The sequence below is a fragment of the Dermacentor albipictus genome, chromosome 1 (genome assembly GCF_038994185.2).
Source record: "Dermacentor albipictus isolate Rhodes 1998 colony chromosome 1, USDA_Dalb.pri_finalv2, whole genome shotgun sequence".
Lineage (NCBI taxonomy): Eukaryota > Metazoa > Arthropoda > Arachnida > Ixodida > Ixodidae > Dermacentor > Dermacentor albipictus.
In genome coordinates, this window is record NC_091821.1 from 338,476,470 (window position 1) to 338,489,088 (window position 12,619).

At 49.2% G+C, this 12,619-nt stretch overlaps 1 protein-coding gene across 2 annotated transcripts in view; it reads right to left on the reverse strand.

Moving 5' to 3' along the window:
* Positions 1 to 9,422, reverse strand: part of krz (beta-arrestin protein kurtz) — a 48,475-nt gene extending 39,053 nt beyond the window's left edge. Inside the window, exon 1 of one of the 2 annotated variants that reach the window (XM_065431721.1) lies at positions 9,145 to 9,422. Coding sequence is in view for 1 of the 2 variants with exons in the window: in XM_065431676.1 (XP_065287748.1) it covers positions 8,490 to 8,527 (38 nt within the window). In the remaining variant the exon portion in view is untranslated. Of the gene's footprint in view, positions 1 to 8,489; positions 8,639 to 9,144 lie in introns of those variants that run through there. The other variant, XM_065431676.1, reaches the window with a different exon arrangement.
* Between the last annotated feature and the right edge of the window lie 3,197 nt (positions 9,423 to 12,619).

A 12,619-nucleotide genomic window follows, 5' to 3' on the forward strand; every position in this document is an offset into this window, starting at 1 on the left:
TCCCGATTCCCAGAACTATCAAAATGAACACACAACATTTGAGTCTGGCGAATCATAAGGAAAAAAACCACGCGCTCACTTACGGTTGCAGCACCCTGCCATCCGGTTCGCTCGTCCGCTGTTCCCGGTTCCTCCGGACTCCCTGGGTCGAAGGCTCGCTCCTTCTTCGCTACTCCCAGTTTCTTCGGACCTCTTTCGACGAAGGCTCTCTCTCCTTCGCTCTTCCCGGTTCCTTAGGATCTCTCTCGACGAAGGTTGATCTGTAGCGCTGCCACCAGCTGATGCATTCGGAGGCGATCCCACCGCTGCCACCAGATGTAGGGGTTGAAGGACGGACTTCGTGATGAAAGCCAAAACTTGGGAGGGTTTATTTACATATTATATACAGGGAGGTGAGCGTCAATTAACAGTCGTACAGTCATTGCGGGCCGGCTGCAACTCGGACGCTGCGGCCCGCGGCAAGAAGTTCGAGAGAGGTGAATCAGGGAATCAGGGACTACTCCAGAGTGCTCAGGTCTCTCTGGAAGGCTTCTTATAAACCCTTCGAGCACTGTAAGTCACGTCATGTTTGACCAATAGGAGAGTCCGCTCCGATGACGCCACTTTCAGCCAATGGTAGGCGCCCGTGCGATGGTGTCATACCCGGCGAAGAGAGTCGGCGCCTGGTCCTCCACTCTTGATCACCTGATCCCGGTACTGCGGTCTTGCCTCGCAGAGTGGCAATCCACTTCTAAGGTGGAGGAGGAGGGGGCGCTCATGCTCCATTGTACGAGGCCCACCTGCTCCCACCTGCTTTGTACGGCTCCGCAGTGGTGGCAAATGCCTTCTTCAAAGGCGAAGAGGGGGGACGATTGGACTCCATTGTCCCAGGGCCCCTTCTAATCCCGGCGGCACACGACCTGGGGGCCGCAAACTTGTTTGCACGTGTCTCCTCTGGAATGTGCTTTCCTGCTTCTGCATTTCTCAATTAGCTGTGCTGCGATCCGATGTGGTCTGGGGAACTCGAAGTAGCCTCAGGAAACGGCGCCATATCTAACACTGCGCAGAAATATAAGTAGAACGGCTTTTGCTGCGCTCCATGGGCGCATGAAAAGAATGCGATTCCCGAAAATTTTATGTTGCAATACGGCGAGAACTGACCAAAAGAAAGGCAAAGGAAAGCACCGCTAAACGTTTACTTGTAAGAAGAAAAAGAACGCACTCAAAGCACCTTAAACTGCGAACGCGAAAAGACGACAGACGCGCAGTGCTTTTGGCAGCAAAAACGACGAAGCCAAGTAGACACACCGTCGCGCTCTGCCCGCCGAATTGGCTCTGTGACACCCAGGATGCTAGACTAGTTCCAGGAAGTGTTGGTTTGGCCGCTTGGCTGTAACACGACACATAAAACCAAGTGGTCGCGTAATCACGCTCCGCACAATCGGCTCTGCAGCGAATCGCAAGGGCGCCGTTATGTCTCCCGCTGCCGGCATAAGGGTTGTGCGCCTGGCATATGGGTTGCAGTACGGTTCTAGCTGGGAGGCTGTGTGGAAAGCGGCCTCGGCACGTTCAACAGGAATCGGCCACGCAATCGCCGTTAAGGACGCAACAGACAGAGACAGTTGATGAGGTCGTGTTATAAACAATATAGCGAGCAAGTGGTAAAACTACTAAAAAGCATGGGGAAAAAAATTCTTGCGACGTGGCAGGCACCCACTGAAGTGCACGCCGTAGCGCCTCATTTCGCGAAGCTGCATCTGCCGGTAAAGTGGCAAAATATACCAAGGGTGAGGGCATCATGTCTATGGGCAACCCGCCGTCGACCATCGGGGAATGCCGAGGCCATGGCGAAACGTATACTGCGGGGCCGCAGCCTGAGGGAAGAATGCATGCTGAAGGAGCCTGCCATGGCTTCCATACTGAAGGTGTCCTCGTAGGACGCGGAGCACCGCATGGTCGCTATGTCCTCTTATGCATCACCACATAGGGAGGACGGATGGGGGATCGAAGGCGCGACATGTGTTGCGCGAAGAGACTCCCGGCTCGTCGATGGACTGCGTTTCTGACGTCTCAGTAGACACCGGCAGGGAGACCGCTTGGGCGCTGCGGCGACAACACACGCCTGGAGAAGAGGCTGCCGGGTCTAGCACGACTCGCAGTTCCCTTGTTCCAGGTCGTCGACTCCGTCTTCGAGCTTCGGAAGCTGACGGTCTCGGGAAGGAATATTTCGGTGGAGCTGCTGCCGCCAAAGCGGGCTGGTTCGTTCCACAGCTAGGGTCACGCGGAAGCAGCTCACGTGCACACGCGCTCGTCGTTGATGACGATGATGATGATGTGCCTTCAGAACATGGCTCGTACCCACTACGGGCGCCTCGCATTCCCCCTTTGCCTCCTCGTAAGTTTCTGCTGTGGCTATACAAACACATGAAACCAACAGATAATGAAGCCACGGAAAGCGCAGGTAAACGAACGCGGGAGATGTGCGTTAGGACCTCAATTGCGCCAAGTTGTCTTTCGACCTACTTTTATTTGTATTTTCCCTTACTATTTCTATACATCAATTTAAAGAAATATCATTATTATTCTTTTTTATTGAGATGACTATTTTCTCCTATGCTTTCCATGGCTTATTTTCTGTTGGCTTCATGCCATCGGTACTGACGTTTAGCGAGGTGAAGTAAAAGAAGAAGAAGAAACGTGGATACAAAGAAGACGCTCAATTATTCCTACGAGAAATAACCTTCTATCCGGGTTCAACTTGGATACGACGACCTCGTTCAGTTCACTGCACTGTCATTTCGCTCAAAAGAATGGAAAGGACAGACAAGTCCCCGTACTACTCATTGTCTTCCGTGCGAAATGCCAGGGCAGTAAACGAATGATGGGAAATATATACCATACGGCAGGCAACGTCTCAATAAGCCCGCACAACCGTTCTGGCGACTGAATTATCTCTCCCGTTCATATACAGCGCGTCTGCGTGCCGGTCATCAAGATCGCAGAGCGGTCCCGCCGTTCCCGATTTATCCTTTTCCCGCGACTGTTCCCACCGCTGCCCTGCCAACGAGAAACGTGACGAACCGACAGAGAGAAAGAGACAGCCAGCTCGCCCCTATTTTTTTTCCCCACCCTCTTCCCGACGCGGGGCTCCTAAGATAACGACGCGCTCCAGCGGATCGATGCACTCTCCCGGAGAGAAAGGCGTGCGGCCAACACCATCAGAGGGCACATCGTGAAACGCTCTCGCGCAACCTGGACGCCTCGTATGAGCCACGATGCATTGGCACCCGTTTTTTTTCTTCCGCTGGCGGCCCATTTCTCTCCCATATCGCCCTGGATCCCGCGGAGTCGGCTATCGCCTTTTACGAGGCTCGGAGACAGTCGCAGTCTGAAGACCAGATGGCGCGGCGGCGTTCAGTTGGTCGGAACCCCTTCCCCCCCTCCAGCCCCTCCCTCTTTCCCCTCTTCCCGAGTTCCCAATAAACCGGGCCGATGAACGCGCTCCACTGACATCGCTAGAACCCCTCAGCTAGGATGACGTACGTTCGCGACATCGCCGAAGGCAGCCTGCACGTGAGAATGGACTGCGAGGCGTCTGCTTCGACGGGTCGCTTGTCCGACAGCGATGCTCTCGCCCTCGTACCGATCTCGTGCGCGCGGATCACAAGAGCGGTGCTGCCTCGCAACTCCACGCTTTATTGGAAAACAGGTAAAGTATAAACAAAATAAACAGAACACAACATGTCATATCGACATGTTACATTAGCGCTTTATCACTCTTTTGTGATAAGTCGATGGGACAAGGAACGCGATATCACATACAAGGGGGGATTTTGTCCAGTTAATAGTATTACATTCCTTGTACTGTTCAGTTAGCGCTTTAATGTGTCCCACCATTCCAGTTACACCAAGCTTTTTAGCGCGAACATTTATCAACACCCTGTGATGATGTACACAAGTGAAGCACTCAGAAAGAGAAGTTACGCATTTCGTAGTAATTGAAGCTTTAACCGTATACAATCGATTCAGCGCATGACAGCGGTGTTCTATTTGTCTGTCGGTTTAACGGTTTCGGCAACGGGATTTAAAGCTAGACTTTTTTTCCCACCAAGATTGAGCTTACTTATGGGTGTTAGCGTCCCAAAGCAATAAAGGTGCTGCAAGAGGCATCGCAAATTCGAATTAGTACACGAGCTCTCTCTCTCTCTCTTTGGCGTTCTGTCTTCATTGAAATCCCTCGTTAAAAAAAAAAAACACAAGAGAGAGAGAGAGACGATACAGTGCCGGAGTGTGGTCGGTTCCTGGCTCCCAGGGTGTTCCCTCTGAATCCACTAGGCGCGAGCCCCTATATGCCTATGGGCGCGGGAACTCTGTGGCTTGCCAAGACGCCATCTAGGTGGACTTCCCCTGCCATGTACTATATTGGACGTCGGTAAGGGGATGGAAGGAACCCACATGAGCGGAACTTGGTAGTAGTCCAAAAGCACAGCCTAAAGAAGGCGGAGTACTCCACTAAAAAGAGCATTTTTGAAGGGACACGAAAGAGAAAAATGATTTCTTCTGGATCAGTAAATTACCTCTCTACGACACCAAAAACACCACTCTTACCACGTTAAGGTGCTTGATAAGCCAGAAATAGCGCAAGAACGAAAGAAGGGTGGCGACACCTCCTTGAAGTTTCCGCACCTGGTCGCTGTGACGTCATGGATCTTGATGGCATCTTCTAGGGCCTGCCTAATTATATAGCGGTACAGATTGACTACATTGCGTTCTAAAGGAACCAAATATCAAATACGGCAAGTTTCGGGAACCTTTACTCAGCTAACGCGGCCCAAATGCAAAAACATACTTTGGAATCCCTGACGTCACACTGACATACCAATGTCGGGGTTTCGGCGCGAAATTCAAATACTGACACTTCGACCTTCATTTTCTCATCTAATAATGAAACTATAATGTTGAAATGGCTGCTTGCAGTGTTCTCAAATAATGCTTCATTAGTCTAAACTGATTTATTGTTTCGCTTTAGTGTCCCTTTAAACTTCCAACTGGTCTTAATTGACAACACTGTTCATATTTATATTCGTAGAATGAGCGCTCGCAGAAATTTTCATTTAATATAATGAGCAAATGAAATCAAGAACCGGTCGTCATCATCGATTGCAATGCTACCGCGCGCTATGCAGACACTGGTAGTCTCTCGGGGTCGCTCTTTTTCGTTTCCCAACAAGAGTTGAGAGCCTAGCGAATTCTGCAATCCAAGTTACGCGAAAATTTGGCTATGCAGGTTATGCGAAACTATTCGTGATTTCATAAAACAATTTCTGCAGGTACTACAGTAACCCGACAGACAACAGCTAGGCGCGCAAACCCGCGGCAATTTAACGGCTGGTGGAATTTAGAAACGACTCGGTTACCTGCAGCGATAAAATATCTGTATCGAAGGTGCATTTCGGCCAAAGCTCGTGAACTGCCAGAGCTTCTGAAAGCCGCTGTATGAATGACTGACCGATTGATATTATTTGTTGATCAGAGACATATAGGCTGGAGATACGGCGTGCAGTAGGGTGATCTCGCATAAATTTTGACCAGACGGGGTTCGTTAACGTGCACCTGCGCGCACCTATATAGGTACACGACCGCTTCTGCATTCCGCCCCTTCGAAACATCGCCGCCGCAGCCGCGAGTATCAAATCTGCGCATCGGTGGCAGAGCGCCGAGCAGTGCCGCGTACACGGCCACACCGGTTGGCTGGATCTCAATAAACCAAATCAATCAAATCGAAAGTGAATCCATCTCACTGAGAGAAATGAGTAACGGGATCTAGAGAATCCGCGACGGCGACAGTAAAGGCGTCGGCTGTGCTTGGGAGGAACACGTGAGCGTGACGACGTGTTCGCATCGCGCACGCAGTTGGGTGCAGCGTGCGAGTGTCCTCAGCCAAACGTGGCACGCAGTTCGCACTAACGGCAACCATTAGTGAAAAGGCTTGGATGTTACATGGAAATTAAACCTAAAAAAATGCGGTGCGCCGTATACTAAACGCTGTGTTAGTAAATTACCCTTGTGAAGTACAAAAGAAGCAGCTGGTGGCGACGCCATGCTGAAGTTTTCGCACCAGCTTGCCGTGACGTGATGGATTTTGACGGCGTCTGCCCGAGCCTAGCAGACGACAGTGTGCACTGAAATGCGTGATGTCACACTGACGATATAGCTGCGAAATTAACTCGAAAAATAAAGTTTTCAAAGGTGACTCAGTTTAAGCCACCGTGGTCTCGAGTGACGGCGTTTCTCTCCACAGTGTACCATTTAAGGGACGGCGCATTTGTGACAGCAGAGGCACGACAAAAGGTGTACAACGTCGCGCGACGCTCACGCGACATCCCACGCAAGACATGCGTCGCGACAGAACTTCGCCACGAACGCAACGGTTCTTGAATAGTAATGTACGTAGTGGAATGGTTGCAAATGGTGTGGCGGAATCCCCTTGCCACTGTCTCGCTCATGCAGGCGGCAAGCCACCTGAATTCTTCCACGTGAGCTGAAGAAGCACCACGAACACGCCCAGAAAGAAGGCTTTTCTAGAGAAACGGTTACACTTAAGAAAAACGCGCGCCATCTGGGGCTTATCTCGTCCCCAAACAATTAACAATCGTCATCTATCCAGGTGCCTTTATTTAGAAGTTGCGCGACCGGTACATTTTAGTACACCATACTTTCAGGTCACGAAAGGCATGCGCGCATCAGCGTGACACAGCGTTCTCGACAAGAAAGTCGAGAGTCTTAGACATGGAACTTATTATTTGGGTGCAAATGGGTGTTAATATTTTTTTTCTTTTTTTTTTAGCGTAACCGATGACAATGCGGCTTATGGCTTCGGTGATCTCGCGGGAACTGCCGCATTTAGTGTGACAATCGATTATACCTATATCTGTACAATGCGGCAGAAGACCTAAAACATAGCGTGTACGCGGACAATGTCTGCATGTAAGATGTATGCATACATATTCTCACTTTCCTGCCTTTCGACGTACGGGCCGCCGGTCGTTGTCAGAACGAATACGACAAAGATTTAGACCGAACCATATCAGTAGAAGGGAGCGCCAGTGCTAAAATGTTATCCTTGTTTGAGATCAGTCCGTTGTACACGGTGTACCCCGGGCTTTTTTCAAACCTGCTGACCTCCCTTGACACCTGAACGTGCCGGTATGAGCTCGGCAAATCGACGGGGTGCGCAATGCCGAGATTCTTGGCACTCCACAAGTGTTTTCATTCCGCATTCGTAGTACGTGCAGGCTGCGTTTTTCAAGGCTGGTCGTGACGTCAGCAACTGGAGAGCTGCAGCAGAACCCAATTCGAAACACAACGCGCGCGCGACCCCGCACAAATCGCGACCGAACGTGAAACAATCTCGCAATGCTCAAAAAGGAAAACGAGTATATATGAGCAGAAGAAAACGTAAAAAAAAATGGAAGGAAGAAAGAAAGCGAAATATGAACAGGAAATTTCTTGTTTTGCAGGTACGGCTGTTTATGCGCATTCCATGGGCGTTCAACAAATGCCATCCAATTTCCCGTGCGTAGTTCGCAGGAAAAAAAAAAACGAAAAAAAAAAGATCGCTTGGAGGCCAACGACAACTTTTTCGACGTCAACGGCAAGTGACTTCCTTTCATTTGTTGCACGTGTTTTGCGAGCGAATCTCAGCCTTCGAATATTTTTTTTTTCTTTTATCGCTTGCTGAGAGGTTCTTAGTCAAGGCACAGTAATCATCGCAAAAAGTCGCTCCGGCGTGAATTAAGATGTCGAGCGCGCAAATCCAATAAACCTTTGCAATCAGTCACGAAGCGACAATCGTAATCTTATTTCAGTGAAAACAGCAAACATTTGCTTCGTCTTCATCGGGCTCTTACGCAAAATATCTCTGCTTTCCACGAGCACCATCACAGCTGAAATCGGCACATTGTACATACATTTAATTGATATAGTGCCAATGTTGCAACGGGCTGCAGGTAAGCAGGTCGAAAGAGCTTCACGTGCTAAATCACGATACTTTTCATGAGTTGTCAAAATTGCTCGACTGCATTTACTTAATTTACTTAAGGCTATAGAAGTAGTCCTGAAGAGGAACATTGTTCAGAATCTGCAAGCAAACGGTTCAAGCTACGTTTCTTTGTTCCTGGGACCTAGAGCGCTTAACTGTTTCTCCGCAATGCAGACTTCGTGTGTCTCGGGAACCGGACTGTGGTACTACAGGCACTACTCAGCCCCGAGACAACAGCGGCCCAATATGTTTCTGCGCATAGGTTTAGATAAGCAGACTTTCTACGTATGAACACTTATGCAAGATGTAATATGTATAACGAAAAATAATAACATCCGTGCGCTAACCATATGTCACTGCTTCTCACAGCAAATTCTGCCCTCGACTCGGGCAAGTCACTAAGCCGTGCCCAAGAGCCTCTAGCGCAAATAAATGGAAGAGGAAATTGCGCGCACCGATGAGAGTTTACCTTGCGAGCGAAGCAAACAAAGCTTCTCGTCCATTCATTTCCACTGCATTTTGCACTAGGGCTTCGTCGGCCTGCTGCGTTTTCTCTCTAGGGCCTGCAGAGCGGAGCGGACGTTTGCATCGCTTCTTTTCCGCCAGTCTCCTCCGAAGGTGTCGCAAGGCACACTGAAGGCCTTGCAGGGAGACACCAGACCGACTGCAGCACTAACGTGCGGCCTGATGCCTTTGAAAAATACTCGCTCGCCGTCAGTGACGCACGCGCCCTGCCGTCAAATGGTTCCGGTCCCGAGCCGTTTCCTCGCCCGCAACGCTCGAAAGCCGCCGAAGGAGGAGGGGCATAAATTGCCGGTTTCGCGGTACGTTGTTGTTGCAGAGGAGTCGAAGGTTACATCCGTTTAAAGCGCCGGCCTTGGGCCAGCCTACTTGGTCAGCGCGCAGTGAAAGGGAAAAAAGGAAATCGTAGCAAAAGCCACCGCCGCCGGGCCGCGGTCTGCTCTGTTCCCGAGAAGAAAAAAAAAATGACGCGCGCGCGCTCGCGCACAAACACACGGCTCGCAACCGATGCGCCGTGCAAATCGCGCGCTTGTCTTCAGGCCGTCATGCAACAATGCCCTGACTGGAGAGTGTGCTGGAGAGTGAAGAGCAAGCTGTCGTACCCGAGATCCGCAGGTGGTGACGGATGGCTTCCGAGGTGGGCGCCGCAGCGGCAAAGTGGCTCGGCGCAATGGCGGATGCTTGTCAGTCGGGGCGAGGCGTGCTTTGCCGGCTCCTCGGGTGTGAATGCCCGCAGGCGGAGGTCCGCATCAATGCTGCTCACAGGGCCCGCGAGCCGCGCCCGACGCGCACGTTAACACACGCTACGGCTCGGGCGGCGTCTCGATAACGCATCCGACACTCCCAGCGGCGAAAATCAAGCGCGGACGGAGACTCGCGCAGGCGCTCGGACGGAAAGAGGGCGCTGCGGAAAACACCCGGATAGAGAGAGCACGGCTACTCGCGCGACGCGCTGCTCTTTGCGCCGATTGGCCATGTTGTCTCGCGTGGCCATCTTTGTTCGCCGTCTTTGTAAATTTTGGCGCGCATCATGCCATAAGTCGTGGGCGCTAGAAAATTCGAAATCGAAGAAAATAACGGGGACCGTCCAAACAGGCACTAAGTTATCGCCACATAGAATACGCGTCCTGCAGTAATTTTCTGACAACTCGTGTAAACGTGAACATAACACTCTATGGACTTCGACAGACCCATCAAGTGGTCGGCCACAAAAAGGAATAATGTGCGGCTTATCAGCAAACGTTTGTCTTTTTTCACGGCGCGAACATAGGAAACAAGCAGATGGTACTGTGGTCTAGTCCTGTTTGAATAATGTATTTTTATGATTTCGTGATAATCAAATAAACACGCAAACTTTATTCGCGGATTTGTATTCGCTAGAAACAAACATTTAGAGGAATAGTAGCATACACAAGAGGCAATCGAATGTTGCAGTGTTCTGTTTTTGGGGCGTCAATTACTAAAGCTTGCAGCTTAGTACGCAATGGCGGAACTTCTGTGAAAAAAAAAAAAATGCGTGTTAGCTCAAGTGCGCTGTGTGCGCCGTAGATAACACCCAATAAGCTGGCAAAGAACTTTTGTGCCGAGGTCATTCCATCTCAGACGCAAGTTGTTTAACGATTCCCCCTCCTCTTCCTTCTTATTCTCGCCATACATATCTGAGCGGGGTACAACGGCGATCGCGCGATCGCGTACGACGTGAAGGCGTCTTATTTTGCATAATGGCAAAAAGAAAGTGCTTCTGCCCACAAAATATGCCGATATGCAGGTTATTTTGCTTCATTATGCGAGTTCTTCCATGTAATCACGTGTGTGCGCGCTACCTAAAAGGGAGTATACAACAAAATATAATCGCTAAATCTAAGTGCGTTTCATCAGATACCAGTGAAATAAAAGCACGACCAGCTATCTTTCACTTGTACATTTTATTTTATCACAGATACTTTTTTTTTCTTTAATATGTGCGTGCGCAGGAGGTGGTTTGCAGGTTTGTTGCAGGTTCCCGCTTTCTACGTTTTAGCGACGTCGTTTCTATGCGATGTCGCTATTCTCCCGCCATTTATGTATAATGGCACCCACTGTAACGCGTGATCATGCGGCAGTGTTCTGACTGTAGGCGCGTTGTGGAAATAGTAAACCGTGTTTTTCTTTTTTTTTTTAAAGCGAAGGTTTCTTTGCCTTTTCTCCCGACTTCCCGGGCGCTGCTGTTGCTGTGGCCTTGCTCGCGCGCGCCGCTGGGTTTCTTGCACCACCAACAGATGGCGCTCGCCTCCGCGCATCCGAAACATCGGAAGGATGAGAAGTGGGCTGGCGAATCGCTGGTCGCGCGGTTGCTTTTTTGCGGGGCCCACGGGCGACCAGGAAGCCAGTGTAGGTTGTAATGAAGAAGGTCCCCTAGGGGAACCTCGGAATAGCATCGCCGTCAATAAGATAAAAAGGAGGAAAGCAATACGCAAAGCTCGCCATGCAATAGGCTACATAAATATGCAGGGCGGTAGAAGAAAGGAAAAGTGGGTAGAGATTGAGGAGCAGTTATATAGAGAATAAATAGGGGTCTATGTGGTTACGGAAACGCACCTTAGAGACTCGGAAGAGTCGCCAGTGATTGAGAACTATGGTTGGGAAAGGTGCAACAGAACTAAATCGGAAAGAAAGGGATGAGGAGTCGGAATGCTCATCCATCAGGGTGCCAAATGGAAAAGAGTGCATTCAAAATGTCAAGATGCATCTTTGGCTATTATGTACAATGAGTGGAAAGAAAATTTGGCCGGGCGTAAGGTATTTGTGGACAGGAAATAATTGCGGAAAGAAGACTCAAGAGTTAGTGGAATGTCTAAGTGCCGATATGAAGGGTTTCGGGGATGGCGCCGAAATTATCCTATTAGGTGAAATGAACGCCCACATACAGGATCTAGATGGCTATACCGACAACAACGGGAAGTTAATGCTAGATCTTTGTCAGCAACATAACCTCGTTGTCGTGAATACATGACCTAAGTATGACGGGCTGACCACGTGGGAAGTGGAAAATCGGCAATCGACCATTGATTACTGCCTGATGACAGAAGGAATACATGATAACTTGAGAGAAATGGTCATTGACGAGTAAGGGTATAGCAGCTTAGGGAGTGACCCTAAACTCATCATATGAAAATGGGATATGTAGTTGCGAGAGAGAGAGCAAGGAGCACAAAATGGTCAGTCTAAATTTGAACGCTGAACAAATAAATATAACCACAGGAGTCGAGGAATAACTTGGCAAATGGCCAAGGAGAGAGTGGGAATACGGTGAGCTTCTAACTGTAATAATGACAGAAATACGGAAAGAGAAGCAACATGCTCGTTGTAAAAGAAACTAAAAAGCTGGTGGAACAGGGAGATACGAGAAGCGATCGTCGAACGACAGCAGGCCTCCCGAGAGCCCAGGCAGGCAAAAAAAAAAAAAAAAAAGCGCAGTTGCCGCAGGAAGTAGTCAGAAAATGGGCAATATACCGAGAGAAAAAGATCTATGGTTCAAATACTGGTTCATGCAAAGATAAAACGTGAGAATGAAGGTTGGTTGTCAGAAATACGCGAGATAAAGAAGGCCGCACCTAGAATATTTTCGAACCACATAAACTTATTGGGCAGGAAGTCTGGAACAATACGACATATCCTGGACGAAGATGGAAACAAACTGGAAGGGTACGAGACTTTAAATTACATCCGGAAAATAACAGCCGAATCTTTCCAAGGCAATGACGAGGTTTTACTTGAGGAAAAAAAAAAAAAGAGGATAGATGGAGGAGCTGGTGCTAACAAATTTCAACTGTAAGAAAACCGAAGAGAAAATTCCGAAGCGGACAGCCACAGGTATAGACGAAGTTCCCGTTAGGCCAATTAATGAACTAGGTTCAAAAAGTAAGGAAGCTTTGCTGAAAGCAATAGAAAAAAGTTTAAAACATAGGCGAATACCAGACAGTTGGCGACAAAGTAGAATGAAGTTAATTTACAAAAAGTAAGGGGAGAAAGAATTCACTAATCTAGACCATTTATTATCACATCGGTAATATACTAGCTGTTAGCAATGCAGGTAAT